We start from the raw sequence: 16,823 nt of genomic DNA on the forward strand, positions 1-16,823 counted from the left end.
TCTTATGATGTGCCCTGGTGGCATGATGTCTCTTATGAAAGGCTATGAAATAAAGGGAAAGGCCCCAAGAAATAGAGCTGCATCTTTGGATTTTAAATCTGGGTACAAGGAGTAGAGTCTCCAGCCTTGGGAATTTAAAGACTGGGAAAGTGAGTCATGTGAATCCAGTCCAAGTGTTGTAGCCAGCATCAATGTCCCAAGGAGCAAGGAATGACCTTTAGGAATGACCTTCAGGACTCTAGCCTAGTGGAAAGATTCACCTGGCAGTCATGCCACATCTGGACATGAACTTGGTGGGAGCTGATGCTATCTAGGAATTGAGCTAAGCTTTTACCCTAGTCTCCTTAAGCAGAGAATGAGATGATACGGGAAGGGTGGGGGTTATGTCCCTGAGGTGTTAGGGGAGATGTTTGTATATTTGTTCTTACTATATCTTTGAAGTAAACATCCATTCATAAAAGCTTTAAGTATTAAGTGGTTAAATAAACCTAGGGTGTTAGTCACTATCCCCTCCTAACAAAGGAGGGGAACACAGCCAGTGAGAGTTTAAGCCAATGGCAGAGAAAAAATAGCCCCAAACTGTTTGGAGTACCTGAGAACCCTGAGAGGGATTTGTCACATTCCCAACCCTGAGAGAATCAGACCAGGGCATACATATAATGCTAGAAAACACTGCTGCTATATATATGAAAGATTTCCTTTCACTGAAGATTAGCCTTCCTTTTGCCTTAAGTCCAAATATGGACTCAGTTGAAACACATTGCTTCACATATCTGCCAAACAGATTTAGAAGTGTCCTGGAACTATTCTCTTATGCCTTCCTCTTTCTCATCCTCTCCTCTCCTCCCCCCACCCCCCCACCCCCCAAAAAAGGCTATTGGAACAGAAACCACCTCCTTGCTATTATCTGCATTTCCCTCCTAAACTTACAACTCAAAATATTTGCATTTTAATTCAAGAACATAAATGGGGGGGGGGGGTATTTTTGTTCCTTTTGGCCAGGGAAGCTAGCACTGCCCATCTGTTCTGAACAATTAACATATTTTTAAGAAAGCCAATTCTCCACCACCTTTCATAATATCTGAGCAAGGGAAAGTATAGTAATTTGGGAGGCTTATTTCTTGAACTTACTGTGAGATTTGTTTTATTGCTGCAAAGGGGATTCCCTCTGATGGGATCTAAGCTCCTAGGAAAGGCATCAGTAAGGGAAGCTGGGGAAAGCAGCAAAATAGATATTTTGCTAACAGTCATGGGTGGGGGCGGGGTGAGGATCCATTCCTGTTCTGAAGAAGATTCATTTCTCTTTCCAATGCTTCTCTGACAGCAATCATAATGAGGAATGATAATAATAATAACAACAATAATAATAATAAGCCTGTAGAGAGTCAATGTGGCAACTCACTGCTCTTATAAATGCTATAGCCACAGCTACTGAAGGTTCAGAAAAGTAAGTTCTTGCCACCAAAGTCCTTAGCACCATCAAGTGACTCAACATTAGAAACCAATAAAATTATAACAGTGGAAATGGCATTTAAGAAGAGACGTTACCATCTGCTTTGCCACTGCACCCTAAGGACCATTGGACATTGCCATCTGACTTGCAATTAAAATATGTGTTGTCTCCCCCATAAGAGCAGGAACTGTCTTACTTCTCTATTTGTATCTCCAGAACATAATAAGCACTTAACAAAGTCACTCATTGGTCTGCCTTTTCCTATTTACACCACAGACTCATCATTATTCCATTACATTCACGTACAATTTGTTCGTCCATTCCCTAGTTAATGAGATCCATGGTTCTTAGAAACAACATTTCCTCAAAGTGCTGAGAGTTGTACAGATATACCAGGTGTGCTGTGTTATTGCCAACTCCAGGCAGAATTGTTCAGTGCTCACAGCCGTGAAGTTAAAGCGACAAATGTATGTAAGGAACTGAGCACATTCCTTTCCATCAGATGGCCTGTTTTATTCCCTCTCGAAGGTACACTTGCTAGGAATTTGAAGCTGTTCCATTCAGTTAATTAAATGGTCAGGTATGAGACCATCTGACTGCTTAAAGATGGTGTTGGAGAGAGGCAACATGGCTTGGTTGATGAGAATCAGACTCAGATTAAAAAAAAAAAACTAACAAGTCCTACCTATCACATACTACCTTGTGACCCCTGGAAAAGCCCCTTAACCTCTCGTTATAACAATAAACACTCTTAAGACCATAAATAAGATGCAAATAATGTGTTAATCTGTCTTGATGGAGGTAGTAGATGACCAAGATAAGTAAGGTAAGAGAAAGAGAGGACCTAGCTGTCCTCGATGAATTCAAGTCACTGCATCCAAATGGCACATCCTCATTTACTAAAAAAAAAAAAAAAATCTGGCAGGTGTGATTGCTGAGCAACTGTTATTGATATTTGAAAACATAATTTGAAATGTAAGAGGTAATCCAAGGTTGAAAAAGGGTAAATGTACTGGTTTTTTTAAAAAAAGAGAACTTTATATGCCAACTTTACGAGTCATTGAATCTGATTACAATTCTAGGGACCACTTTCTAGAATGTATCTTTAAAAAAATGGTCACCAAACATCTAGAGAGAAAATTATTAATTACAAAGAGTAAGTAAGGCTACATTGGGACTAATTTCATTTCCTTTTTGGTAGGATGGCTAAACTAGTAGATGAGGGAAAAGAGGTAGATAATACTTTACCTAAATTTTAGCAAAGCTCTTTTTTTAATCTTATTTTATTTTTTCAATTAACAAGCATTTATTTTCTCTTTCCTACTTCTTCTCCCCCCAATTCAAAAGGAAAATAAAACCCTTGTGACAAATATGCAAGTAAAACAAAATAAATTCCCACAATTTCCATGTCCAAAAATGTGTGTCACATTCTACGTCTTAAGTCCTCTGGAATCCTGATTGGTCATTGTGCTCATCAGAGTTCCTCTGGCCTTCAAATTTAGTTGTCTTTATAATGTTGATGTCATTGTATATTTTCCACCTGATTCTATCAACTTTATTCTGCATTGTTTCATATAAGTATTTCCATCAATTTCTAAGTTTCTTATAGCACAATAGCATTCCATTATACTAATGTCATAACTTGTTCAGCCATTCCCCAATTAATAGATACCTCCTTAGGTTCCAATTGTTTCCCACTACAAAAAGAGCTGCTATAAATATTTTAGTACATAGGAATTCTTTTCTTCTTTCTTTGATTTCTTTGGGATACTTAGTCATATCAGGGGTCTTTGGGGGCAGCATGGCTTTTAATAAAGCCTTTCATACTACTGTTCTGGTGGAGAAGATGGAAAGATATGATTTAGATGATAATATAATCAGACAGATCAGGTCTGATTATATGACTGTACTGAAAAAGTAGTTGTTTTTGCTCCAATGTCAAGGTGTCTAGAGGCCTCTAGTGGATCAGTCCAGGGATCTGTGCTTGGTCCTGTGTTGTTTAACATTATCAATTACTTGGCTAAAGGCAGAGATGACATAGTCATCAAATTTTCCAATGACATGGAGTAGGGAAGGATAGTTAATATACTGAATTACAGAGGAAGAATCCAAAATAATCTTCACAGGCTAAAGCAGGTAAACTATGTCTCATGGGCCAAACCAGCCCACTGCTAATAATGATTTTAAATTTTTAAATACAATAAAGCTTTATTTACAAATGTAAAAACCATTCTTAGCTCATATTGCATACAAAAACAGGCAGTGAGCAGGATTTGTTCCACACACATAGTTTGCCAATCCCTGGGCTACAGAATTTGAACTGATCTAATGAGATGAAATTCCATAGGGATAAATGCAAAGTTTTAAACCTGTGTACAAAATAAGATGGAGGAATCAGAGAAAGACAATAGATCTATGGGAAGGATTTATGACTAAACAAAAGATAGAGAGGATCATGGGAAGTATAATGGATAATTTTGATTACATGAAATTAAAAAAGGTTTTGGATAAATAAAACCAATGCAGCCAAAATTAGAAGGAAAGCAAGAAATTGGGGGAAAATTTTTTTTGGCATCAAGTTTCTCTGATAAAGATCTCATCTCTCAAATATAAAGGGAATTGAGTCAAATTTATAAAAAATAAGAACCATTCCTGAACTGATAAATGGTCAAAGTATACGAACAAGCAGTTTTCAGAAGAAGAAATTAAAGTTATCAATAATTATATGGAAAAAATGCTCTAAATCATTAATTAGAGAAATGGAAATTAAAACAACTCTGAGGTACCACCTCACATCTATCAGACTGCCTAATATGACAGAATAAGAAAATGAAAAATGCTGGAGGAGATGTGGAAAAATTGGGAAACTTGCCCTGTTGGTGGACTGGTGAACTGGTCCAACCATTCTGGAGGATAATTTAGAACCATGCCCAAAGGGCTATAAAACTATGTATACCCCTTGACCCAGCAGTACCACTACTAGGTCTGTGCCACAAAGAGATCAAAGAAAAAGGAAAAGGACCCACATATACCAAAATATTTATAGCGATTCTTTTTGTGGTAGCAAAGAACTGGAAATTGAGGTGATACCCATCAATTGGGGAATAGCTAAACAAGTTGTGGTATATGATTGTGAGGGAATATTATTGTGCTGTAAGAACTGATGAGAGGGGTAGCTAGGTGGAGCAGTGGATAGAGCACTGGCCCTGGATTCAGGAGGACCTGAGTTCAAATCTGCCCTCAGACACATAATACTCACTAGCTATGTGACTCTGGGCAAGTCACTTAACCCCAGTTGCCTCACCCAAACAAAAAGAAAAAAGAGAGAGAGAGAGAAATGATGAGGTGGTTGGTTTCAGAAAAACCTGGGAAAACCTATATGAATTGATGCAGAGTGAAATAAGCAGAATGAGATCATTGTACATAATAACAGCAATATTGAGATGAGAATTAACTGTGAAAGACATGACTACTCCGATCAATACTATGATCCAAGACAATTCAAAGGACTCATGATAAAAAAAATGCTATCCACCTCCAAAGAAAGAACTGTTGAACTTTGGGTACAAATTGAAGTAGTATAGTTTTTTCATTTTATTTTTCTTGCCTTTTTTTTTTGCAACATGGCTAATATGGAAATATGTTTTTGTTAATCTGTGATTTCTTATTACATTGCCCTTCTGTGATCCAGGGACTTTTTAAGTCTTACTAATGTTTTTAATTTTTACATCACAGATATTTCTGAGTATACTCTTCTCTAAGGAAGCCTCTCCCTCCATTAGCCCATGATGGATAAACACTTACAAATTCCTACTCTTAGTTTGTCTTTTTTCTTTTTAGACCCTATGCAGACCATCATCCTTCTGTTGGGACAACATTTCCTCATGGTGAACATGTTGCAATGAGCTAAATCACAATTTGTTTTATACTTATTACATGTTAGATAGCTATTGCCCCTGCTAAGGTTTCAGAAGATCCATCCAATCCCATGATGCTTTACAAACTACTCAGATCTCATCAACAAACTATCCTTTAGATTCGTGTTCTATTTCCCAGGTACAGGTAACAGTGCCAGCATGTTAGCCTGCTTTTGGCAGAATATGTCACAAAAGTAGCATCTCAATGCTCAAGGGGCTGGATGCAAGAGGTATGTAATTTAAAGGGCGCAGGGTCAGTTTTCAAAACATACAGAATGAATTACCAAACAAATATAAGACAAAGACAAGTGAAGTGTCCAAGGTTAGGAAGAACAAGTCCACAATATGAAGGTAATGGGATTCAAGAAGCAAACAGGAAATATGATTTAAAATTCAGAAATCCTTTGTCCAACTGGTCTTGCGCATGTGCCAAGATTTTACATGCAATTTGACATATGCCCTGTGGTAAGCATGCTCATGACTCCTTGTGCTCGTGACTCACTGTTCTAAAAAAGCTTGTGAGTGGCGGATGACTCCTAGTTACAACTAGTATTTCTTACATGAGAAGTCACATTGGCTCCTTCAGGAGTTTGCCTCTTTTCATCAGTTTTATTCTTATTTTATTAACTTCCATTTCAGAGGGTGACATTCTATGACTTTGTCCTCAAATTCCGGGGGTGCTCTCTAAGCCGAGCGTCACTGTCTGCAGGAATCACGTCATCTAACTTTGCGTTCCCTACCCTTCCTATGATCTTCTTAATATATAGCCTAGTCTGTTTTGATCTTTCCTTTACTCTCTCTAGGATTGCAATGGGCCGCCTCCTTGCGTTTCTCTTGGGACTGGTATTTGAAGCCTCTTCTGTGTTCGGAATTCCTTCCTGCTCAGCCGACGGACAAATTGCCTTATATCGTTCCTGCAACCTCACCCAAGTTCCCCAAGTGCCAAACACCACCATTAACCTGTTGTTAAGTTTTAACCACATCAGGGTAGTGAATGCCGCTTCATTCCCTCTATTGGAGAAGCTTCAGTTGCTAGAGCTAGGAACTCAGTACACTCCTCTGATAATCGAGAGAGAAGCTTTCAGAAACTTGCCCAAACTTACAGTATTGGATATTGGCCATAGTAACATTCAGTTTTTGCATACTGATGCTTTTCAAGGCTTGCCCAACTTGATTGAATTAAGGCTATTTTACTGTGGTTTCTCAGATTCCATTCTAAAAGATGGTTATTTTAGAAATTTAAGTTCTTTGGCTATATTGGATCTATCTAAAAATCATATCCAAAGTCTCCACCTTCATCCTTCTTTTAGAGATCTGGAATCTTTGGAATCCATAGACTTGTCTCTGAATGAAATATCGCTTGTATGTGAAAGAGATCTTGAGCCCCTCCAAGGGAAAAGATTCTCTTTGCTTAATCTTGCTTCCAATAGCCTCTACAGAAGCATCTCAGTCAACTGGGAAGAGTGCATGAATCCTTTCAAAAGTATGTTCCTTGAGATCCTGGATGTCTCAGACAATGGCTGGACAGTAGACATCATGCGAGACTTTGGTCGTGCTATCAATGCAACCAAGATTTCTTCTTTGCTTCTTGACTACCATGTCATGGGTGCAGGATTTGGTTTTCATAACCTAAAGGAACCTGACCAAGACACATTTGCTGCACTGGGCATGAGTTCAGTGATAAACATGGATATTTCACACGGCCACATCTTCTCCCTAAACTTTCATCTGTTTGAGACCCTCAAAGAGTTGAAAGTTTTAAGCATTTCACATAACAAGGTAAACAAGATTGCTAAAGAAGCATTTTATGGCCTTGACAGTCTCCAGGTTCTCAATCTGTCCTATAACTTGCTGGGAGAACTCTACCAATCTGATTTTTATGGACTGCATAAAGTTGCTTATATTGATCTACAAAGAAATCATATTGGGATGATTCAGGAGAAGACATTCAAACATTTGAAAAATTTAGAAACTTTGGATCTTCGTGATAATGCTATTAAAACAGTTAATTTTCTTCCCAATTTAAATACGAGCTTCCTAAGTGGCAATAAATTGGTAGATTTTCAAAATGTCCACATAATTGCTGAATTCCTTGATTTAGCACAAAACAGGTTGGAAAATCTGAATGATCTTTATACTCTTCTCCAGATTCCAGGTCTGAAGTTTCTCATTTTAAATCAAAATCGATTTTCCTTTTGTCACCAACAGTATGGTCCTTCAAAGAACCATACCATAGAGCAGCTTTATCTTTCAGAAAATATGCTGCAACTGGTCTGGCAAGCAGGATCATGTTGGGATGTGTTTAAAAGACTTCCTTATCTTAAAGTCCTCTTCCTGAATAATAATTACCTTGATTTCCTTCCACCTGGTGTTTTCAGTGATCTGACTGTGTTACAAATCCTTAGCCTGGATGGCAACAGGCTGACCTCTCTATCTCCTGGTGTTCTACCTGAAAATTTAAGAGTCTTGCTTTTATCCCACAACCACCTGCTATCCCCTGACCCTACCATATTTGCATCACTGAGCCACCTAGCTATAACCCACAACAAATATATCTGTGAGTGTGAAACCAGAAATTTTATCCTTTGGCTGAACCAAACCAATGTCACCATGTTGGGGTCCCCTGAGGATGTCTACTGCACATACCCTGACTCATTCTCTGGGGTCTCACTCTATTCAATTTCCACAGAGGGCTGTGATGAAGAGGAAGCCCTAAAATTAATTAATTTTTCACTTTTCATCTTCTTCACCACTACCTTGACTCTATTCCTCACAGCAGTTATGATGTTCACAAAATTCCGTGGGCACTGTTTTTCCCTCTGGCATAAGATGGTCCTGAGACTGTCATTCAAAAACCATCCCCAGGGAGTAGAAGAGGACCAGCACAAATATGATGCATATTTGTGCTTCAGTAATAAAGACTTTGGATGGGTCCAGAATGCACTCCTCAATCACTTGGACTCCCGGTACAATGCTGAAAATAGATTTAACCTGTGTTTTGAGGAAAGGGACTTCCTCCCAGGAGAGGACCACATCAGCAACATCCAGGACGCCATTTGGAGTAGCAGGAAGACTATTTGCATTGTGACGAGGCATTTCCTCAAAGATGGTTGGTGCATTGAAGCTTTCAATTTCGCCCAGAGCAGATACTTCTCTGATCTTAAAGACGTCCTTATCATGGTGGTAGCTGGATCCCTCTCCCAGTATCAGTTGATGAAATACCCACCTATTCGAGTCTTTGTGCAGAGGCAACCATACCTGAGGTGGCCTGAGGACCTTCAGGATGTTGGCTGGTTCTTAAATAAACTCTCCCAATGCATACTCACCAAAAAAGAAGAAAAGAAGAAATCTAACAACATCCCCTTGCAAACTGTAGCAACCATATCCTAGCCAAAGAAGACATTTCAACCTCAACTCCTGCCAGAAGTTATTCTTCTCATTATATTTGCATTACATATGTCTGGCTGTTTCTTTGGAAGCAGCCAGTTGACAGAATAGATAGTATGCTAGATTGGGAGTTAGATTGAGTTCCTGTCTCTGACCTTGGATGGCTGTGAGACCTTGGGCAAGTTGCTTTACCTCTTCCAGATCCAGCTTCCTCATCTGTCAAATGAGGATGATCATATAAAGCCTACCTCACAGGATTATTGTGAGGATCCAATGAGATAATTTCTATAAAGCAATTTGTAAACCTTAAAATGCTAGATCAATGTTAGTTCTCATTATTATTCATTGGATTTTTCTGCAAAGTAAAGAGAGAAACCTTCTGTTTTTCATATTCATACAATGATTTGCTATGCTGACTTAAAAATGAAAATTAATGATTTAGAAAATTGGAATTGACCCTAAAAACCAGACCAAGACTTAGAGTGCCCTCATTCTCCAATACCATCCTCTAGGACACAGCATTAATGGCCTTGCATGAATTTTTCTCTTGGTGTCACATACACTATGCTAAGAATGAGGAGGGAAGCTTGGAAAAGGGAACAAATGAGTGATGCTCTTGCATCAATATTCAGTTTTGTGGAACTGGTGGCATTCCTTGTTGCTAGGCTCCCACAACAAGAGGAGAGGAGAGGAATGGAGGGGAGAGTAACAGAGGGGATAGAGGAAGGGGCAGAGGAGGGGAGTGAAGGAGATGGAGGAGGTAAGGGAGGGGAGGGCAAGGGAGGAGAAGGGAGGAGAAGGCAGGAGAAGAGAAGAGAGGATCTTCTTTCTTTACTTTCTAATCCTGTTTTATTTTCAGCAGAATGGTGCCTCGCTTGACATGGTGTTAAGCACACCATTGTCTGAGCCACCAATCTCAAGCAAGATTGTAGATCTAAAAGGAGATGGAATGGAATAGTTAGGTGTTTAGATTGCCATATTTTTCTCCTTACTACAGTGGTACTATATAGGTTTTCTGGCACATTTCCTTCAAAGAAAAGGTGACTGTAAGACTCACTTGGGAAATCTGTCATACATCATCATTATCATGAACATCAAACCTTTTTAGAGTACCATCTATAGATTAGGCACAGGGAACACAAAGAGACAGAAAATATGTCTTTGAATGTAGATGGGGGAAAATGCATATATTATATACATGTGTGTGTGTGTGTGTACATGTGTATATGTATATACATGTATATGTGTATGTGTATATATATGTGTGTGTGTATATATATTTATATATATATATATATATATATATAGTAATCAATGCCAAGGAGTCAGTGAGTGGTGTAAGCAACAAATGCCAAAGATGTTCGGAAGAGTAAAGAATCACTGAGGGCCGTGGTAGTTTAGGAGAGGATTTTTTTGAGGTGTTAGAACTGAAGTTGGGTCTCGAAAGAAGGTTGGAACTTAGACTGGTGGACATGACCAGAGAAGGAAACCAGCCTGAGTCAAGGTGTGATGGTGGGAAAGGACAGCTAGAGTAAGGTTCATTACAAAGGGGTAGTCAGAGGAGCAGGTTAAAATCCACCTTTGACATTTATACTTGCAGCCACTGGGCCTCAGTTTCCTCATGTGTAAAATCATGGAGTTAGACTCTGAGATTCCTTCCAAGTCTAGATCTATGCTCTTATGGCGTGATGCTTTCCGAAAGTTAACCTTCACCGCACCTACAGTCATTGCTCTTCATTGACAATGGGAACAACCAATTTGAGGCAGGGAGCCCTCAATCAGCATGAAGTAATTTTCAGAGCTATGGATATAGCCATGTTTCCCAACCAATACTCAGACCTTACCTCTCACTTGCTCTCAGGTCATATTCTTTCTAAGTGCAATTTAAGGTCTGGAATTGGAAAGGTGAAATCACAGTGTTTATATCAACAAGACTCAAGGTCAAAACCACTGGACACTGCTTACAGAAGAACTTCCAAGGAAGATCTGAGAGAAATTAAACTAGGGAAAGGAAAGAATTTGCCTCCCTTTGAATTTCCAAATTTCAATTCTGAGCTGAAGTGCTATCATAGTGATAAGAATTGTATCTTTGGTGCTGCTTTCAGGAATTAGGCCAGTGCCTAAAGTAAGTAGATGCTCAGTTAACATGCTGAAGGTGTTGACTGATTATGTCACACTACAAATTTTTTTAACTTCATTAGTCTATTATCAATAGTTCTTTGCATGACGCAGTTGTGCTGCTCGATTTTAAGGTGGGATGCTGCATAGCATAGTGTCAGGTGAGACCTGAGTTTAAAACCTTTCTCGGATACCTCCTAGCTCAATATCCCTTGGCAAGTAAGTGCACCCTGCTCAGCCTCAGTTTCCTAAAGGCGTGGGTTGGATGCAGCATCCTCTAAGATCACTTCTAGTTTTAAATCTATTATTGTAGAATGCGGGTTATTCTTCAGGCCAGGCAATTAGTCCTAAACCTTTCCTCTCCAAGCTCAGAATCTCATTTAGAAGGGACCTCAGTGGGCCCTAGTCTAACTCATACAAGAACAAGAATTCTTTCCTACAACCTACCCCATCTTTTTGCATGAGGCCTTCCCTGATTGCCCTTTTGTATCTGTTTTCTATATATTTTTATATCTACCTACTCATGAATTTTATATATTTGTTGCTGTTCAGTCATTTTCAGTTGCTTCTGGCTCTTTGTGATGCCATTTGGGGTTTTCTTGGCAAAGATACTGGAGTGGTTTGCTATTTCCTTCTTCAACTCATTTTACAGATGAGGAAACTGAGGCAAACAGGGTTAAGTGACTTGCCCAGGACCACACAGCTAGCAAGTGTCTGAGGCTGGATTTGAATTCGTGAAGATGAGTCTTCCTTATTCCAGGCCTGGCACTCTAACCATTGTACCACCTAGCTGCTCTGTTTTATGTATACCTATATACATACAGGTAGTTTCTCCTGTTACACTGTAAGCTGCGTGAAGGCAGGGACTGTCTCGCTCTTGTCTTTGTGTCACCAGTGCCTAGTACAATGCTCAGCTCATGATGAGTAATCAAGTGGAACAGTAGATAGTGCAGTGGACCCGATGTCAGGAAGACCTGAGTCCAAGTCCTAAGGTACAGCTTCAAACACTGAAAAACTATGTGGCCTCAGGCAAGTCACCTAACCTCTGTCAGTCTCAGTTTCCTCATCTGTCAAATGAAGCTAATAATAGCATGTACCTCCCAAGGCTATTGTGAGGATAAAATCAGATAATATCTGTAAAGCTCTTTGCAAACTTTAAAAGGCTATATAAATGCTAGCTATTATTCACAATAACAATAAATGATGGATGGATGGATGGATGGATGGGTGGGTGGATGGGTGGTTGGGTGGGTGGCCATCCAGCTTTTGCTGAAAGCAGAACAATTCTGCTTTCTTTTACCCTGGCACCTAAGGTCCTTGACAGTCAGGCTCCAAGCTACTTTTCCCATTTTATTTTGCATTACTCTGCTTCACATGCTACATTCCGGCCAAACTGCATCATTAGCAGCTCCCCTACTCAACGTTTGACCTCTGATCTCTGTATGGTCACTCAAGACAACCTTCCTCCCCACTTAGGTTAGCACTTCTGTGCAAAAGACTGAAGGATCAGATGACCAAGGTTCAGCAACTCTGGAGTAGAACTTAGGGCTCACCAAGTCACCCAACATGTTCTTTGAAGTGTGTTTTACACTTTGCTCTTTAAGGCAGACCTGGCTTTGACTGTGCAGAGACAGGTCTTTGGTTAGAAGTCTCGAATAGCCCCTTTCCCTGACATAGTACTTTACATCTGCAATATGTAATTGTAGATTGTAAATGTAAAGTGCACATTTCTTTGCACTGACATCATAGGTTACATCTGCAAAGCCTCCCAAACTCCCCGAGCTAGGCTACAGATTAATTGGAGATGAGGTCAACTGATTAACCCTAAAGAGTCATTAGTATTTCAGGTGCTCCTATAGGCCCCACCAGGCAAAAAGCCCTGGGTTGTACCATGGGCCCTGAAGAAGACCATTTCTTTTTATTATCTGTCTCCTAGCTTTTCCTCTAGAAACCAACTGCCCTCTCCTCCTTGGCACCTCCTCATATGCAACGTGCAGAGTTACAACAGGCTTCCCATCTCTGTTACCCTCTCTCATCCCCAAGCAGTCATCAATTCCAGGTACAAGGTGTTCATGGGAAAACACAGATGAATCAAATCTTTGGCTTTGGAATTACAAGCATTTTCAGTTCCAAGAAGTGACTTGGTAGAAAGAACACTGGACTGGGATTTGAGCAGCATGAAAATGCAGTAATTGTTGATCTCTGTTCTTCATGTGCAAAATACCCCCACTTATTTAACAGAGATGCTGTGGAAAGAGAATGAGATAATAACCATCAAAGCCCTTGGAAAAAAATTTTTTAATGCTCTACAAAGTAAAAAGGGTAATTATTTTTTCTTAGTCATTATTTTCATTTGGCCACTAAGAAAGAAAACTGACCTAGCAAAAAATATGTCCTATGTGGTGGTCTTTGCCATATCATCTCATTCATTTTGTCACCTTTATAGAGCATCATTCCCATTTAATAGATGGGAAAATTGAGACCTTTAGGAGGGAAGTGGCTGTGCTAGGAAGAAAACATATCACATGCTACAGCATCATAGGATCGTGATCTTAGATTTAAAACTGGAATAGACCAAAGAGGTCATCTAGCTCAACTCCATTTTACAAAAGAAACTGAGGCCTGGAGAGACAAAGGGATGCAGTAAGGAGCAAAGCTAGGATTTGAATCCAGTTCCTTGGACTCCAGATCTAGCCCTCTTTCAACTGCTCTGTCCTCCTTGACTACAGGACCTGCCGCAGCCATTCCATTTGGTTTCTTAAGTAGTTCAATTAACTCTGTTTCCAAGCTAGTTCTCAGTGTTTGTCAAGTGGATCCTCTATACTGATGTTGACAGCAACTCTCTGATGCCTTATTAATAGTAGTCAATAGCCAACAAACATTCATTAAGCACTATGTGCCAGGCACTGTACTAAATGCTAAGGATGCAAATACAGACAGTCCATGCCCTCAAGGAGCTTACAATCTAATGATGGAAGACAAAACACACTATTAAATGGTTTCTTATAACTTGCTATATTCAAAACATGTCATTACCCTCCATCCAACCTGGTGGTGAGCTACTCTGATATTAACTAGGCTGGTCCTCCAATTAAACAGCAACTTCATTTGTTGAACAGTGTAATAGAAAGAAGTACTCTGTTCAAATCTTGAGTCTGCTATTTTCTGCCTGTGTGATCTTGGCACGTCACCCAACATCTATGGGTCTCAGATGCATCTGTAAAATGAGAAGGTTAAACCAGATCATAAAATGATAGATTTAGAATAGAAAGGATTAGAGAGGTCAGCTGGGCCTCATTTTGTCAATGACGAAACTAAGGCCCAGGGTTCAGCTGACCTACCCAAAATCACCACTCCAGGATAATTTCCTTCCTTCCTTCCTTGATAAGTTCAGTGCCTGGCTAACAGTGGTTCTTTCCTCCCCTTCTCCTACTCTCATACTAAAGTAATTCAACCTACATATTGCTTCTCCCTCAACATCCTGACCTCCCAAGTTCTCAACTTACTCATTTCCCATGACCTACTCCTCCACCCCACAACAGCTACATATAGAGATGACATACCCTCAATACTGTCATAACCCACAAGTGTTTCATTTCTCCCTCTGCATTGCATTTCTTTACCCTGTTCTTCATCCTCACTATGACCTCTGATCCCTCCATTACACAATTCTTTCCCCAGTCATTACCCTTGCACTGGCTTCCATCTTCCTTGCCCGTCTCAAACCCTTGGTGAACCAGTTCAACTTTACCTTGACTGCTTTTCTCAAGTTCCTGATCCCTTTCTGTTATTGATGATCTTAGCTTGCCCAGTCAAAGCTTTGGGTTACTCCCACCATTTGCTTCCTTTGCTCCTACTTCTGTGCTGCTGAAAAAAAGACAGAAGAAAATCACAAAACCTTGCTGATGGGGTCCATCTCAATTTATTTTTGAGGTAATTGGGTTTCAATGATTTGCCCAGAGTCACACTCGTAAGTGCTAGTAAGTGTCTGAGATCAGATTTGAACTCAGGTCCTCCTGACTCCAAGGCTGATGCTATTCACTGTGCCACCTAGCTGCTCTCCCCTCCAAAAATTTTGATACATGCCCTCAACATGACAAGGCAATCCATTTACACTTCACTAATCAGTTCTCTATACTGCTTGCTATAGTGGCTTTTCCAAAGCTTTTTATCCTCAAATATCCCATGACTCTCCCTTCCCCTTCCTTCTCAGCTAAGCACATATTTCACTAAAAAAAAAATAATCTTGAGGCCATTTGCTGAGAGCTCCCTCTTTTTCCCTCCACCTCTTCCCACAACACTCAGATCTCTTCCTTTACCCTAGTCCCACATGACCCTTCTTGTCAAGGTAAACTCTTCTACATGCACCAAGTGATCCCATTCCATCCCATCTCCAGCAGATTGCCCCCTCTTTCATCATATCCTCTCTTATCTTCAATTTTCCCCTGTCTCCTGGCTGCTTTCCTACCGCTTACAAACATGTCCACATCTCCCTCTTCCTCAAAAAACCTTCACTTGACCTACCCATCCCCTCTAGCCATTATTCTATATCATTTCCCTTTCATGGCTAAACCTCTTGAAAAGTACTATTTATAATTGGTACCTCCATTTCTTTTCCTCCTCTCACTCTTTTCTTAACTCTTTGCTGTCTGACCTCACCATTCAACTGAAGCTACTCTTTCCAAAATTATCAATGACCAAATCTAATGGTCTTCCCTCAATTTTCATTCTTCTTGACTTTTGACACTATTGATCACTCTCTTGTCCTTGATACTCTCTTCTCTCTGGGTTTTCATGACTCTTCGGCTCTTCTGGTTCTCGTCCTACCTCTCTGACCATCTTTTTCTGTCTCCTTTGCTAGATCTTCATCGAGGTTTCACCTGCTAACCATGGATCCCCCAAGGCTCTGTCCTGAGCTCTCTCCTCTTCTCCCTTTATACTATTTTACAGTGGAGATCTCATCAGCTCCCATGGATTAAATTACTGTCTCTATGTAGAGGTGATTCTCAGATCTCTCTCTTCAACTTTTCTGCTAATGTCCAGTCTTGCATCTCTGACTGCCTATTTTATATCTCATAGACATCTTAAACTCAATGTATCTAAAACTGAACTCATTATCTCCCCTACAAAAAATACTCCTTTTCCTGATGAGGGTACCACCATCCCAAGCTTGTGATTCAAGTGTCGCCACAATCAGTTGTCAAGTCCTGCCATTTCTACTTCTCATACGTGCCCCCTTCTTTCTTCTGACATTGCTACCCCCATGGTGTGAGCCCACATTACCTCACCTCTGGGCTAATTGCCTTCTGGCTAGTCCCCCTATCTCAAGCGTTTCCTTACTTGAGTCCATTCTCCACTCAAATGGAAAATTGATCTTCCAAAAGCACAGGTCTGACCATGTCACTCTCCTCTCCATTCGATAAATTCCAGTGGCCCCCTGTTACCACCAGGATCAAAAATGCAATCCTCTATTTGGCTTTTAAAGCCCTTTATAAGCTCTCTCCCCTCCTACCTTTCCAGTATTCTTGTATTACATGCCCCTCAACATACTCTGCAACCATTGACACTGGCCGTCTTGCTCCATCTTGCACATCACTCTCCATCTTCCATCTCCAGGTATTTTCACTGGCTGTCCTTCATGCCTGGAATACTCTTCCTCCTCATCTCCACTTCTTGACTGCCTTGGCTTCCTTCATGTCTCAGTTAAAAGCCCACCTTCTGAAAGTATTCCAAGACTGCCTTAATTAATATACCTTCCTTCTGAGATTGTCTCCAATTTATCCTCTATATATCTTGTTTGTACATAGTTGGTTACATGTTGTCTCCCCCATTAGATTATCAGATCTTTGAGGGCAATGAATGTTTTTTGACTTTCTTTGTATCCTCAGCACTTAGCAGTGGCCTGGCACATAGTAGGCACTTAATAAATGCTTCTTGAATTAACTTAA

At 40.1% G+C, this 16,823-nt stretch overlaps 1 protein-coding gene across 2 annotated transcripts in view; it reads left to right on the top strand.

The window, feature by feature from the left end:
• The window catches only part of LOC114049956 (toll-like receptor 5), a 72,073-nt gene that overhangs the window by 46,903 nt on the left and 8,347 nt on the right, over positions 1-16,823 (top strand). Inside the window, exon 3 of one of the 2 annotated variants that reach the window (XM_027871437.1) lies at positions 6,174-8,997. The exons of the other annotated variant lie outside the window; for it this stretch is intronic. Within the exon in view, the coding sequence (XP_027727238.1) occupies positions 6,181-8,760 (2,580 nt within the window). The 5' untranslated portion in view covers positions 6,174-6,180 and the 3' untranslated portion in view covers positions 8,761-8,997. Of the gene's footprint in view, positions 1-6,173; positions 8,998-16,823 lie in introns of those variants that run through there. 2 annotated transcript variants of the gene reach the window in all.

Source organism: Vombatus ursinus, unplaced genomic scaffold (assembly GCF_900497805.2).
Source record: "Vombatus ursinus unplaced genomic scaffold, bare-nosed wombat genome assembly UNPS02014798.1, whole genome shotgun sequence".
NCBI classification, from domain to species: Eukaryota; Metazoa; Chordata; class Mammalia; order Diprotodontia; family Vombatidae; genus Vombatus; species Vombatus ursinus.